The sequence below is a fragment of the Dasypus novemcinctus genome, chromosome 18 (genome assembly GCF_030445035.2).
Source record: "Dasypus novemcinctus isolate mDasNov1 chromosome 18, mDasNov1.1.hap2, whole genome shotgun sequence".
Taxonomy (NCBI): domain Eukaryota; kingdom Metazoa; phylum Chordata; class Mammalia; order Cingulata; family Dasypodidae; genus Dasypus; species Dasypus novemcinctus.
In genome coordinates this window covers 54,392,751-54,407,152 of record NC_080690.1, presented here as the reverse complement: position 1 = coordinate 54,407,152, position 14,402 = coordinate 54,392,751, and the positions used below count along the sequence as shown (strand labels likewise).

The 14,402-nt window shown below is 45.1% G+C and overlaps 1 protein-coding gene across 2 annotated transcripts; it reads right to left on the bottom strand.

The window, feature by feature from the left end:
• Positions 1-5,505: 5,505 nt before the first annotated feature.
• Positions 5,506-13,743, bottom strand: LOC101438346 (free fatty acid receptor 3). Of its 2 annotated transcripts, none has more exons than XM_071208978.1 (3): positions 13,661-13,743; positions 11,012-13,425; positions 5,506-9,884 (listed from the first exon to the last, which is right to left on the bottom strand). In XM_071208978.1, exon 2 carries the CDS (start codon positions 13,412-13,414, stop codon positions 12,437-12,439), a length of 978 nt encoding a protein of 325 aa, XP_071065079.1. In that variant the 5' UTR covers positions 13,415-13,425; positions 13,661-13,743; the 3' UTR covers positions 5,506-9,884; positions 11,012-12,436. The 2 variants fall into 2 exon arrangements, with proteins under 2 accessions (XP_071065079.1, XP_058135226.1); XM_058279243.1 differs by having other exon boundaries at positions 12,435-13,425; positions 13,661-13,718.
• Between the last annotated feature and the right edge of the window lie 659 nt (positions 13,744-14,402).

Genomic DNA, 14,402 nt, shown 5'->3' with positions numbered 1-14,402 from the left:
ACAATATTGTAAACATAATTAACAGAACTGCATTATATATTTGAATGTGGCTTTACAAGGCTAGATAAAATTTTTTAAAAACCCATAGGACAGGGAAGTGGACGTGGCTCAACTGATAGAGCATCTGCCTACCATATGAGAGGGTCCAAGATTCGATATCGAGGGCTTCCTGACCATGTGGTAAACTGACCCACACACAGAGCTGCTGCGTGCAAGGAGTGCCATGCCACGCAGGGACGCCCCCTCACATGCAAGTAGTGCTCCCGTCAAGGAGAGCTGCCCTACGTGAAAAAGCGCAGCCCACCTAGGAGTGGCGCTGCATACATGGAGAGCTGACGCAAGATGACGCAACAACAACAAAAAAAGAGATGCAGTTTCCCAGTGCCACAGAGGGTGCAAACGGACACAGAAGAACACTGCAAGTGTTCACAGAGAGCAGACAACAGGAGTGGGAGGGATGGGAGAGAAATAAATAAAATAAATCTTTAAAAAAAAATCCATAGGACAATACAACACAAAAAGGGAACCCTAAAGTAAACCATGGACTATAGTTAATAGTACAATTATAATAATATTCTGGGAAGCAGACTTGGCCCAGTGGTTAGGGCGTCCGTCTACCACATGGGAGGCCCGCAGTTCAAACCCCGGGCTTCCTTGACCGGTGTGGAGCTGGCCCATGCGCAGTGCTGATGCGCGCAAGGAGTGCCCTGCCACGCAGGGGTGTCCCCGCATAGGGGATCCCCACACACAAGGAGTGCGCCCCATAAGGAGAGCCGCCCAGCGTGAAAGAAAGTGCACCTGCCCAAGAATGGCACCGCACACACTGAGAGCTGACACACAAGATGACACAACAAAAAGGAACACAGATTCCCATGCCGTTGAAAACAACAGAAGCGGACAAAGAAGAAGACACAGCAAATAGACACAGAGAACAGACAACCAGGGGGGTGGGGGAGGAGGGGAGAGAAATAAATAAATAAATAAATCTTTAAAAATAATAATGATAATAATATTCTTCCATCTGTTGTAATAAAGGTACCACACTAATGCAAGCTATTAATAATTGGGGGTATGGAAACTATTTTCTGCATGATTTTTCTATAAACCTACAAATTCTCTAACTAAAAAAATGTCTTTGAAAGAATATGAGAGGGAGTGAACACTTCCTAATTCATTCCATAGAATCAGCATTATTCTGATACCAAAGCCTCATAAAGACATCACAAGAAAATAAAATTACAGTCTAATTTCTGTCATGACACTAGATGCAAAAATCCTGAACAAAATACTAGCAAACAGCATACTTAAAATGACCAAGTAGGATTTATCCCAGGAAGTCAAGGGTGATTCAACATAAGTAAATCAATTAATGGAATACATAAATAAAATGAAGGAAAAAACACCTTGATTATCTCATTTGATACAGAAAAGGTATTTTACAAATCCAACACCCTTTATTGATTAAAAAAAAAAGATTAGGATAGCAGGAATAGGAAGGAACTTTTTCAACATGTAAAAAGCATAAATTAAAAACCCATAGCTAACATCATACTCAAAGGGTAAATACTAAAAGTTTTTCCCCTGAGATCAGGAATGAGACAAGGATATCTTCTTTCACCACTACTATTCAATATTTTACTAAAAGTTCTTACCAGAGCAATTAGTCAAGGCAAAAATATAAAACACATCCAATTGTAAAGGAAGAATTAAAACTATATTTGTAAACAACATGATCTTATATATAAAAAATTCAGAGGAGTCCGCAAGAAAACTATTCCAGCTAATAAATGAGTTCAGCAAAGTGGCAGGGTATGAGACCAACATACTAAAATCAATGGTATTATATTGTGACTATAACTAATTCCACTGATTTGCACACTTGAATGTGGTTAAAAAGGAAATGTTATGCTATCTATCAGTTACTACAATAAAAAGTTTTTTTAAAAAATTAGACGAGTTCCTATACACTAGTCATGAATAATCCAAAGAGGAAACTGAAAATATTGAAAAAAAAATTAGGAATAAATTTAACCAAAGATACAAAAGACTTGTCTACTACAAACTACAAAACCCTGCTGAGAGAAATTAAAGAAGGCCTAAAAATAGCAAGACATCGTGTGGTAATGGATTGGAAGAGTTAATATTGTTTTGCATTAAATTCATTCAGCAAATATTTAATGAGCACCTACTGTGTGTCACGCTCTGTTAGGCACCAGTGACGTATCAGTGAATAAGACAGAAATCCTTGCCCTTGTAGACATTTACACATAAAGAGAGATCTTTTGTGTAAACCACTTAGTGCATACCTGGCATGTAGCTCCCACTTCTTGTACTCCTATATGCTTATGGCTTTATCAGCATCAGAGGAACAAGTACAGTTCCTCCTCCTTGTTTTGTCAGAGCAGATGCCCAGGTATTCAAGTCCACTCTCCCTCTGCCAACACTCTCATGGATCAGGGTGCCATCCTTCACCTTTGCAAAATGGGCCACAAGTACAGGTATTAACTCCAAAACTCCAAGTTTGTCCAATGTCCCCTGACCTTTTAGGGTTCTGCCTTGCAGGATTACATTACACCTCTTCCCAGGCAAGTTTTTTTCTTTTCTTTTCTTTTCTAATTTTTTCTTTTCTTTCCTCTCTCCCTCCCTCTCTCCCTCCTTCCTCCTTCCTTCTCCCTTTTTCCTTTTCTCTTTTAATCTTGCTGTCCCTTTCTTTTCTTTATTTTTTTGAGTCATAACAGGTTTACAGAAAAGCCATGTAGAAAGTACATAGTTCTCATACCCCTCACATGCAGTTTTCCCTATTATTAACATTTTGCATTAGTATGTTACATTTGTTACAATTGATGAACAAATATTATTATAATTATATGATTAACTAAAATCTATATTTTACATTAGGGCACACTTTTTGTGTAGTACAGTTCTATGGGTTTCTTTAAAAGTTTTATTGTGCTTGTGCTTTTGGTGTAAAGTCTAAGAATCCATTGAAGATATTCCCCATTTTCTTCCAGGACTTTATAGTATTAGTTCTTATGTTTAGGTCTTTGATCTGTTTTGAGTTGATTTTTGTATATGGTGTGAAGTAGGGGTCCACTTTCATTCTTTTGCAAGTGGATATCCAATTTTCCCAGCACCATTTGTTGAACAGACTATTCTTTTCCCATTGAGTGGACTTGGCATTACTTTCATAAATCAATTGACCATAAATATGAGATTTTATTTCTGAACTCTCCTTCTATTCCATTGGTCTTCTGTCTTTGTGCCAGTCCTACACTGTTTTGATTACTTTAGCTTTGTAATAAGTTGTAAAATCAGGAAATGTGAATTCTCCAACTTTGTTCTTATTTAAGTTGTTTTGACTCTTTGGGGTCCCTTCTCCTTCCATGTGGGTTTGAAGATGGGCTTTTCCATTTCTGCAAGGAAGGCTGTTGGGATTTTTATTGGAATTGTGTTAATCTATAAAACACTTTGGGTAGTACTGATGACTTGACAATGTTTAGTCTTCCAATCCATGAACAACGGTGGATGTCTTATCTATTTAGGTCTTCTCTTATTTCTTTTAGCAATGTTTTGTGGTTTTCCATGAATTCATTTATTAGGGCTGGTAGCTTTCTTTTTTTTTTTTTAAGATTTATTTTTATTTATTTCTCTCCCCTCTCCGCCCCATGTCTGCTCTATGCATCCACTCACTGTGTGTTCTTCTGTGTTCGCTTGCACCCTTGGTGGTACCTGGAAACTGCGTCTCTTTTTTGTTACATCATCTTGCTGCGTCAGCTCTCCGTGTATGCAGCACCACTCCTGGGTGGGCTGAGCTTTTCTCATGCAAGGCTGTTCTCCTTGCAGGGCGCACTCCTTGCGCGTGGGACATCCCCATGCTGGGGCGCCCCTGTGTAGCATGGCACTCCTTATGTGCAACAGCTCTGCACATGGGCCAGCTCACCACACGAGTCAGGAGGCCCTGGGTATTGAACCCTGGACCCTCCCATATGGTAGGCAGATGTTCTATCAGTTGAGCCACGTCTGCTTCCCTCTAGTAGCTTTCTTATAGGTTTTCTGGAATTTTCTATGTATAGCATGATGCTTACTGCAAATAGGAAAAGGTTTACTTCCTTCCAATTTGGATGCTCTTTATTTCTTTTTCTTACCTAATGGCCTTGGATAGTGCTTCTAGTACAATGTTGAATAGCAGTGGTGAAAACTAATTACCATGTGTGTGTCCTGTACACAGTTAGATACAAGAGTCTAGGCCTGGAGATAGAAATTTGGGAGGCATCGGCATTTAAAGCCAGGGTAGTGGCTCCAGGGAAGAGGGTGTAGAGCAGAGGAAAAGAGGGGCCCAGGGGTGAGGCTGGAAACAGCCGCCTTCCAGAACACAGGTGCAGGAGGAGCCACCAGGATGGAGATAGATGGCTCAGGAGAATGTGGGGGCCTAGGAACTGCCCTCCCCTCCCTGCCTGGTACCTCCAGGGATCACCCTTGTGAGTGGGGGACACGGCTCTCAGAGAAGGGCTGCTGTGACGGACAGGCAGGAAAATGAGAACAAGAGGCTGCTAAGGATGTTCTTAGAAAGTCAGCAGGTCTTTGCGGCTGTTTGTTGCCAGATCTGGACAATGGTATTTCTGAGCTGTGCTTATGGCACAGTCCCACTTCCTCATACTTCCTGCCCACCCATCCCTGGCATCTGCACCCTCTTCAGCCTCCCTCCTGTAGACCAACTAGATGCCTGGAAGCTGGACTGACAGCACGCAGGCCATTTTGATTCCACACACACATGATTGTAAAAGTTTGAATTGACCAATGGCTTGAAAAGTATAAGATTTCAAAAACAACAATAACAACTAGATTTGGGGGTTGAAAAATTGGAAAGTACTGTGGCACTGAGCCCAACATTCAGCTTGGGAACAAGGCAGGAGTTAAGTTCGGATGGTCTGTGTGCGCTCTAGTTTGCCCTTGTTCCCACCTCTCCCTGTGGTCTCCTGCACTGAGACTAAGTGCTGTTCGTCACCTGTGTGCACCGTCAAGTCTGTCCCTGTATGTAACGTGGGATATCTCACAGCAGTCATGACCACTGTTGAGTGGCATGGCAGAGGCAGAGACCTCTGGTTTTAGGAAATTTTATTGATGATGTTGAGTACTAACAATGGGCATGGAGGGAGGTGGCACCTTTTATTTTTTAATTAGCCTTATTGTAGTTTAATTGATATACTATAAAATTGCACCCGTTTTATGTGATGAGTTTTGGCAAATATACACACCTGTGCAGCCCTCATCACAGTCAAGATACAGAATATTCCATCTGGTGTCTTCCCAGTCAATCCCCACCTCTTCTCCTATGCAGACCCTCGGCAACCTGCTTTCTCTAAGAAGCTGTATTGTTGTATATATAAGTAGTTTTTTCTTTTTGTTACTGAGTAGTATTACATCGTATGGTTATAGCACACACAATTATTTTGAAATAATTTCAAAGTTACAGGACAGTTGCAAAAATAATACAAAACCCATATAGAGGACTTCAAAATGCCCACCAATTTTAATGTTTTGACACATTTAACATGTCATTCTATCCACCTATCCATCATCTTTCTTACTCCCTCTCTTCCTTTTTTTTTCATATCTATCATCCATCTGTATATCTCTCTATTTATGAACATTTGAGAGTACATTGCTCCTTGAACAGATAATACTTGGATGTACATGTCCTAAGAACAAGGATATTCACTAGTGTAACCACTTAAATACAGTCAAATTCAAGAAATACAGCATTGATAAAAAGCTTACATTCTATATTCCATTTGTTTCATGTGTCCCAGTAATGTTCTTTTGAACATTTTCTCCATATTAGACCCCGTCCAAGATCATGTATTGCATTTAATTGTCATTGTCTCTTTAGTTGTCCTTTTTTATTTAATTGCAGAAATATATATATATATATACAAAACATACTTTACCATTCAGTGGGAACAATTACTTTCACAGCGTTACACTACTCTGACCACCATCTGTTACCAGAACTTTCCCATTACCCCAAACAGAAAACCTACACCTATTCTACATTAACTCCCCTGCCCTCTGCCTCTCTAGCCTTTGCTCTGCATTCTGTCTCTATGAGTTTGCATATTCTAGGTATTTCATATAGTGAAATCATATAATATCTGTCCATTTATATCTAACTTATTTCACTCCATATGTGTCTTCAAGGTTCATTCATATAGTAGCAGGTATCAGAACTTCATCCCTATTTAAAGCAACTATTCCATTTTATGTATATACAGCTTTGTGTTTATCCATTAATCTACAGATGGACATTTGGGTTGTTTCCACCTTTTGGCTATTGTGAATAATGGTCCGAAACATATTGGTGTACAAGTATCTGTCAATGTCCCTCTTTTTAGTTCTAGAATTCCTAGAAGTGGGATTGGTGGGTCATATGATATTCTATATTTATTTTTTTGAGGAACTGACAAGCTGTTTTCCACAGAAGTTGTACCATTTTAAGTTCCTACCAACAATGTAGGAGGGTTCCTATTTCTCTACATCCTCGCTGACACTTATTTTCCATTTTTTAATATAGGTGCAATTACAGTAGATGTGAAACTGCTCTCATAGGCTCCTTCTGAATGAGGGGAATCCTGACAAGTTGGTGCCAGAGATCTGGCCAGAACCATAAGAAATCTCCTGAGTATAACCATAATAGAGGCAAGTGAAAGATTAATGCAAGAAAATACATAGCTCTTAAAAGCACATGTAGCAGAGGCTGGAGATGCCAGGATCATGAACTCTTTTAAAGTAGTAGAGGATGTCATTGGGTGGCCTCAGAGGGGTTAGTGGGCTATAGGAGATGTCAGTATAGGCTAATCCATTCTAGAGACCATGGAATTGGCTGCAAATTAGAAACTATCTGGCCAACAGTGACTCAACCTCGGCCCCAAAATGACTGCTGTGGTTCCTAGCATCACTTCCTCATAACATAAAGAATAGTTCCTCACACATCTATCTCTTTTATCATGGAGGAAAATATTTCTAACAGACCCCCAGATCTTCTTATCTCAGCTTGGCCAGATCGGGTGATGTGTCCATCCTGAGACCAGTAACCAGAAAAGGGGTTCAAAATTGTCACGATTAGTGCCAGTCATGATTCAGCTCCCAGGGCTGGGGGGCTGCCGCAGGGAACGAGAATCACTTGTTAGGACTGCGCTCATTGGTCATCATTGTAACCTTCTAGTCTAGAGCCAATAAATTACACCCCCACACGCACTTCAAAAATATTTCTGCAACATTTATTCCTATTCTGCAACATTTTCTGTCCCCTGCCTGCACACCTGCGTGAGGGGTGAACTCTGCCCAGACTGCACTTCCTCTGGTGTTTCTCAGCATTTATCCCTCCACCCCATCCTTTCCCTGGAATGTGATCCTGCATCCTTGTCCCAAACTCGGGCTGCCACCTCGATATCTTGAGCTGCCTGCACATGGATGGCTTTTCAGAACTGGCCGCTAGAAGGGAAGTCAGCAGGTTTCCACATACCATATGAATTTTAGGGACCTTAACGCCCTGTATCTCTTGTGGCTTTTGTAATCATAATAATTACTCCTGTCAGGAGGGGAAGGTTAAAAGTCAAGCACTTTCTCACACCATTTCATTCTCTCTGTTTCCTCCGTGCAGGCCCAGGCCTCACCTCCAGTTGCCCTCTTCCAGGACTAAGCCCTGACTTGTCTTCAAGTGTGTCCTCCTGCTGTGGTCACTGCTCTGCTTCCTCCTTCAGGATGATTCTAGGAACTGTTCTGCAGACTCCTAGCTTTTGTCTCATTTCCTTGTCCTTCACCCCCCTTCCATCCTCCCCTGGCCCTTGACTCGCCTAGGTTTTGCTTCCTTGCCAGGCTCCCGTTGAAGCATTTCAACCTCTCCTGTTTTGCATCACAGCTTCCTTGGGTCCCCCAGGAAGGTGCACTGCCTGAGTGCTGCTTCCCAAGCTGTCCAGTCTCCAGTTGAAGACGTGTTAAACTCATGAAACGCCTCCAGGCAGCCTCTCTTCCCCAGTGGATGCGTTCCTGCTCCCCCTCCTACGTTACACTCCCGATTCCCTCTGGTTTTCTGGACAGCATGATCTTTTGGGGGCACCAGCATGCAGGGCTTTTATGACTCACTGCCTTCAATCTTGTCATATTCCTTGACTAATTCATTAATGACTTCTTTGGTAGTGTCCTTTGGTTTTTGGTCACACTGGTCATTTAAAACTCCCAGGCTCCTTCTCATGATCCTCTAACCTTAAACTTGACCTGTGTCCCAGGTAATTTGTGGCAGGGATGGGCCAGGTCCACTTTTTGTCCTGTCCCATCCGTCTGAATTATACTGCCCTGGGTTTTGGTGAAGGAAGACTCTTCCTTCTAGGAGGGAAATGTTCCTTCTACTTCATGGCCATCAGTTAGTTCCTCTTGCGAATCCTTAGAAGCTGTTTTAGTTAATTTAGCAAAATTACCTTCTCTGAGAAACCCAGTTCTCTAATATCATAGTCTGTCAGAAACTTTGCTGTTTGAAATCAGTAAGAATGGAACATCCCACTCCTGCTTGAAGATCTTAGTCCATTGACACAGAGCAGCAGCCTTGATTTCCAACCCACCAGGACTTTATTTAAGGAGTATTCAGATACAGCATCCTTCTTTTATCTCTACTTTGTAGTCCCCAAAGGTTTAGGAGCCTAAGTCCACTTCTTAGCCTGCCCTGATAGTCATCTTTTACACACAGCCCTGGTTTGGTAGAGCCTCTGCTTCACTGAAATTCCCCTTAGACTCCACCCTTACCACAAAGCCCTTACATACCCCATCCCTTCCTTTGTGGGATGGCCCAGAGGGGAAGCTCCCTTCCTGCAGCAAGAAAATAAACCCAAGCCTGCTGGAGTACAGTGTGTGAGGCAGGCTGGATCGCTCCTTTCCCTCAGCCTGCTTGTCTAGCTTGTGCATGCTCAGCAGGAGCAATATTCCACCTGCAGGGGTGAAAAGTAATTCTTGGGGGTTAAAAAAATCATAGATATTACAGAACGTTTGGCCCTCCAAAGGCCACAACACATGAACAGATATGCAGTATTATTATGTATATGTGGTTTTAAAAGTTCCTGGGAGGGTTGTTGAGTAGGAAAAAATATATATTCAGAAGCTACTTATGGCAGCAATCATGCAGAAAAGGTAGAGAAACAAGGTTTAGCTAATACTGAGTGCCTTTGGGGTCCTCTGTGGGTCAGGTGCCCAAACCCTGGCTCTCTTCTAAAGCTACAAGCTCAGGCCTTTGGTCACGTCATTGGGAGATCCAACCCTGGAAAGAAGCCCTCCGGCACCCCAGCATTCCCAGCTTTACCGGAAGTCCCCTCACCCATGGGAGACTCACACTGGCATGTGCTCCATGACTCACACGTACACTTACACCCTCACCTCCCCTGCTCGGATAAAATATACCCTCCTTCCTCCTAAAGTCTGCCTCTCTGAGAGTGCCTTGGCCTTGGCCTTGGCCTCAGGGTGACAACAAAGAGCCTTGTCACTCCCCTCGTCATCACCAGACCTTTGTCCCAGCTTCTGGTGGCTTTTCATCCTCCTACCTGCCTCTTCTTTTGCTCCTACAGACTGGGATGGGAGTCGTGCTGGGTGGGGTGGTGCTGCAAAGCCAGTTAAGCTGCCTCCAATTCCTCTTATTAAACCTGGGGTGGGACTCCAAACAGCGAGCCTTGAGCTGGGGAACAGTGTTTCCGCAGGGCAGCAGGTTTTGTGAAGGAAGCTATGGCTACAGATTTCCCTGGAAGACTCAGTCGTTGTCTGGGGGAGTTGTGGTTCACCCTCAGGCTGTCACAGAGCAGTCCTACGTGGGAAGTGTTGTGCCCCAGGCTTTCAGTGGGACAACTCTAACAAAAGAAAGGGAGGAAACAGTCTGGTCAGAGTTGAAAATGCTGATTCAAACCATACATCAAGAAAGCTGGAATTTCATGAAATACTTAGCACTGGGAATGAGTCGCCTCATGGCTCAGGTGGGGGGGGGGGTTGCTGCAGGTCGGAAGCGTCCCTGTCTGGGGAAGCCCAGAAGTTCTTCTCTGTTTTGCGTGGCCTAGTTAGAGCTGCTGGACTCTTGCCTGCTCCTCAGTTTGGTGCCCAAGAAGTGTGACAACTTTGCTGAAAAAGGCCCCTCCTTGGTGTTGCTAAGAGCATTGGATCTTCTAGAAATGGTGAAGGCTTTTAAAAACAGAAAACAGAAAAAAAAAGGATAGGTTCTAAAATTGACTGAGGTGATGAAGAAAACGAGAGCCACTGAGTGTCCGCTTTGAACGGATTGTTCAGAACATGGGGATGGCTAACACAGGAATTAGTGGTGCAGGATGGACTGTGTTAACAGGACAAATATGAGAACATTCTGTCATGAACAATAAAAAAATGTATAATACTAATACAAAGTTAATAATCAGGTGGGTTGGGGGCAAATACACCAAATGTAAGTTACGGGCTATAGTTGGTAGTAATATTTTGACGATGCTTTTTCATAGTTTGTGACAAACGTTTCACAACAATGCAAGGTATTGGTGGTGGGGAGATGTATGGGAGCCATGTGTGAGGATATGCATGTTTGTTTTGTAAGTTCATAACCATTACTATGCACTTGTTTATGAATGTTCATGTATGAGTGATATACTTCAATAGAATTTTATTAACAAAAACAAAGGGGAAAAAAAAAAGCCTGGGGTGGGGATAAGACTCCTGATCTTACTGTTTTCAGTTCCTCTTTGTCCTCTGATCTGGGTCCTTGTTACCAATTTTGGGATCACAGGAAACGTTCCTGTGACAGCCCATTATGTCACCCTTCTTCCCTCTCTGACTCTGAAGGCCCATGTTCCATCAACTTCTTCACAACCACCAGGAATCAGGGCCTTGGGACACACATGAGCCATCGGCACCTCAGGCCTCATCCCTCCACAGAGACAGGGTCTCTGTCTTCCCACCCAAGTTGTCTCCCACCCACAGCCCTCATTCTCCCAGTCACCTGAGCCTCAGGAAGAAAGCAGACGCTAAAGACATCAGGAGACTTTTGAACAGGCTGAACTTCTCAGCTCAGCCAGCTGCCCAGAGCAGGTGCTCAATAACTGCTCATGAAGAATGCTGATGGAGTGCCAATAGGTGCCAGCATTTCTCTCATTTCCTTGTCGGGCACGGCAGGTCCTCACCCAGCTGGTTCGCTTGCACCAGTGGAAAATGAAAACTTCCTAAATGATGAAGTTCGGGATGAAAATAGCTCTAGGAAAACACATCTATGTTTGTAGAACCCTAAAGTCACCATGCTGACTGATGATCTGAATTTATTTTTTCACAAGGGTATTTTTACTGGGAAGAGAACCCAACAACACAGGTAGTCGATCTCCTAGTTCTCTGCCTCATCCTGAACTGCTGACATTTGACTGCTGGCCAGATGGCCTCCTTGGCTTTGGGCGTGTGGTGGGGCCGGGTCACAGCGGTTGATATGCAGCTGAAGGCTGGGAGCACGGGCTCCAGAGCCAAATACCAGCTTCAGTCCTGCTTCAATCACTTACCAGCCCTAGGCCCCAGGTAAGAGACTTCCCTTCTGTGCTTATGTCCTGGCTTGTAAAAGAGGATAATTGTACCTACCACAGGGCCATGAGAGGATGGAGGAAGGTCATGCCCTTTAAGATGGGTTGGCTGTTATTTTTATCGATCCCATCCAGATCCTCTCTCAGGGTGTTGGCATCTTGTCATTTAGCACTTTTCTGCAACTTATGGCTCTTTTATCCTTCCACACACCAATTCCACTGACCCAAGTTCACCATAAGGAAAAGCAGGAAAATAAAGAAAGACTGTTCCCTTTTGCTTGCTACCAAATTTATTTGGGTAACTTTCTTCTGCCATTTGTCATAAATGTCCCTGAAGATCTGAATAGATGGAGCAACAGAAGCTTCCTGGAAGCACTCCAATGAGAGCAGGATGCCCCTCATCCCGGGATCCCCAGCACCCACTCCTGCAGGTAGAGCTGCTCTGAGTTGTGGATCTTCCCGTCCACTGTCTAAGCCTCTGGGCAGCTCCCTCAGATCCTGGCCACAGCTCTAATTCCTCCCTTACCAGCAGAGGTCCATGGAAGGCGGCCCACAGCCAAAGGGGGCTCATTTTTCTCTAGAGGTCTCTCACCCTGACTCTCCCAGGGTCAGTCACATCCATGTTACATGGGAGGATGTGGAGGGAGGCCATTAAGGTGCAAGCAGGAGTCAGGCTTTGCGGCGCACCCTTAGAAAGGCGGAAGGATGCTTTGCCCTCAGCCACTGCAGACCCCAGTCTGCCATGCCAAGGTCCTGCTTGACTTGAGATTAAGCAGCACCCTGGGATGATGAGCCAGAAGACCCAGCTTTCAGCCCAAACCACCTGGCCACCCTGTTCCACAGTCCCCTAGAATCTACTACCTTTACTCCACATTGGACAGCTCGGTCAGCTGTCGCTCTCCTTCATTCGCCTTCAGTTCCACGCTGCCTTCCAGCCTCCAAGGCCCACAGGCCACAGTCACCCTCCTCAGCAGCCTGTGAAAGTCTGCTTGGAACTCAGACGATGAAAAGTAGTAGACAAGGGGGTCAACACAGGAATTCAGGGTGCTGAGGAGCAGCACGTAGCTTCTCCAGGATGGGCTTTTGTCCTGGATGTAGCCCACGACATGGGATGCATTGTAGGGCCCAAAGCAGACGAGGAAGTTGAGCAGCGTGGCTGCTACAAGCCCTGCCACCCTCTTCCGCCGGCGATGGCTGGCTCCCCTGCCGAGGATCCACACCAGGCGGCTGTAGCAGTAGCAGGTGATGAGCAGGGGCACCCCAAAAAGGACCACTGCCATCTCTAGCCGGACAGGCAGGAGAATGGCCAGCTGGTCCTTCCGGAACTCCAGGTAACAGGTTCCATTGACACTCTGACTTTGGGAGGAGTCCCCTAATAATTCGACAATATAGACCAAGCTGCAGTGGGCGGTGGCAATGAGCCAGCAGGCCCCACTGACCAGACCAGCCTGTCTTGGTCTTGGCCGGGCCTTGTACCACACGGGGTACGCCACGCTCAGGAAGCGCTCGATGCTCACGGCTGCCAGGAATAGGGAGGTGAGATAGATGGTGGTGAAGAAGAGGGATCCGGAGAAGGGGCAGAGGAAGAAGGGCATGGTCCAGCGCATGCCACTGGCCGCCTCCACCATGCGGACTGGCAGGAAGATCAGCAGGAGCAGGTCCGAGAGGGTCAGATTGAGCAGGAGCACGTCCACAGCCACTGGGCGGCGACGCAGCTTGCCCACGAAGATCACCAGGGCCACCAGGTTGAGGGGCAGCCCCATGAGGAAGGTGAAGAGGTACACGGAGAAGTAGAGCCAGTGATTTCCAGGAGAGAAGGATTGTTCCGGGCCTGTGCCCATGGTGATGGCCACTTGGGGAAGAGAGGGACAGAGTTGGTGTGTGTGAGGGGGACCTTCTGGCCCTTTCCCAGCAGCATCTCAACTCTTAGCATGAAACATTGCCTCAAGCCCCAGCTTCCCCTGGTGCTTTCCCCGACAGCCTGCCCATCTTCTGAACCATTCTATTTCCTCAGCAAAGAATGCAGCAAAATGCCAGTTCTACCTACTTGCCCATCCTCTACACCTTCCTGTAGGCCCCATGCTCACCTGCTTATTCGAGAGCCCAGGTCCTCTGGTGCCTTGCCGTCTCCTCCAAAGCATGTATGGTTTGCTCTTTATCTGGCAGATCTGATAAAGGCCTAGCAGTGCCGGTGATGTCACTCACTGTTTTCACAAGACAAAAGGTGCCTTTATCTCTGTTGCCAGAGCTGGGTCATCTGCAAAAAGAGGAACAAATTCTACAACTGTGTCCTTTTCCTAGAGCAGCCCAGATGGGATTTACCCTGGATGTAGCCTGAGCAGACTTCATCTTCCCCTCCCCAATCCTGCGCTTGAATTGTATCTGCTCCTCTCCAATGGCCCTCATCCAGATGGCCTTGTAAGGGCAGGGAGTGCAGAGCGGCAATGGAGAGTGTGGGCCCTGGAGCCAGAAGGCCTGGGCTCAATCCCGGCTCAGTCACACAGGGTGTGCTCTGGACTAGTGACTTACACTGGCTGCATCTCAGTTTTCTGACAGGATAAGCATAGTAGTAATCTCAAAGGATTGTGGTGTACATGAAAGCATTCTTACATGTTTAGTGGTTAGAAGGAGCTTGGCATGTGGTGAGCACTCAGCTGATGTTAGCTGCCATTGTCCCAGACACTGGTGTGGGCTTATCTCTAGAATGATCATATTACTACTACTGCTACTGCTGCTAATTTACTACTATAACATCTACTACTAATGCAACTACTATGGTGACTGTTGTAACTACCACTGCTGCTACAATTGTTAATACAACTGCTATTA

Bases quoted from the DNA above. Each gene is read 5' to 3' on its own strand.
- LOC101438346 (XM_071208978.1), bottom strand. From the start codon at position 13,414: ATGGGCACAGGCCCGGAACAATCCTTCTCTCCTGGAAATCACTGGCTC.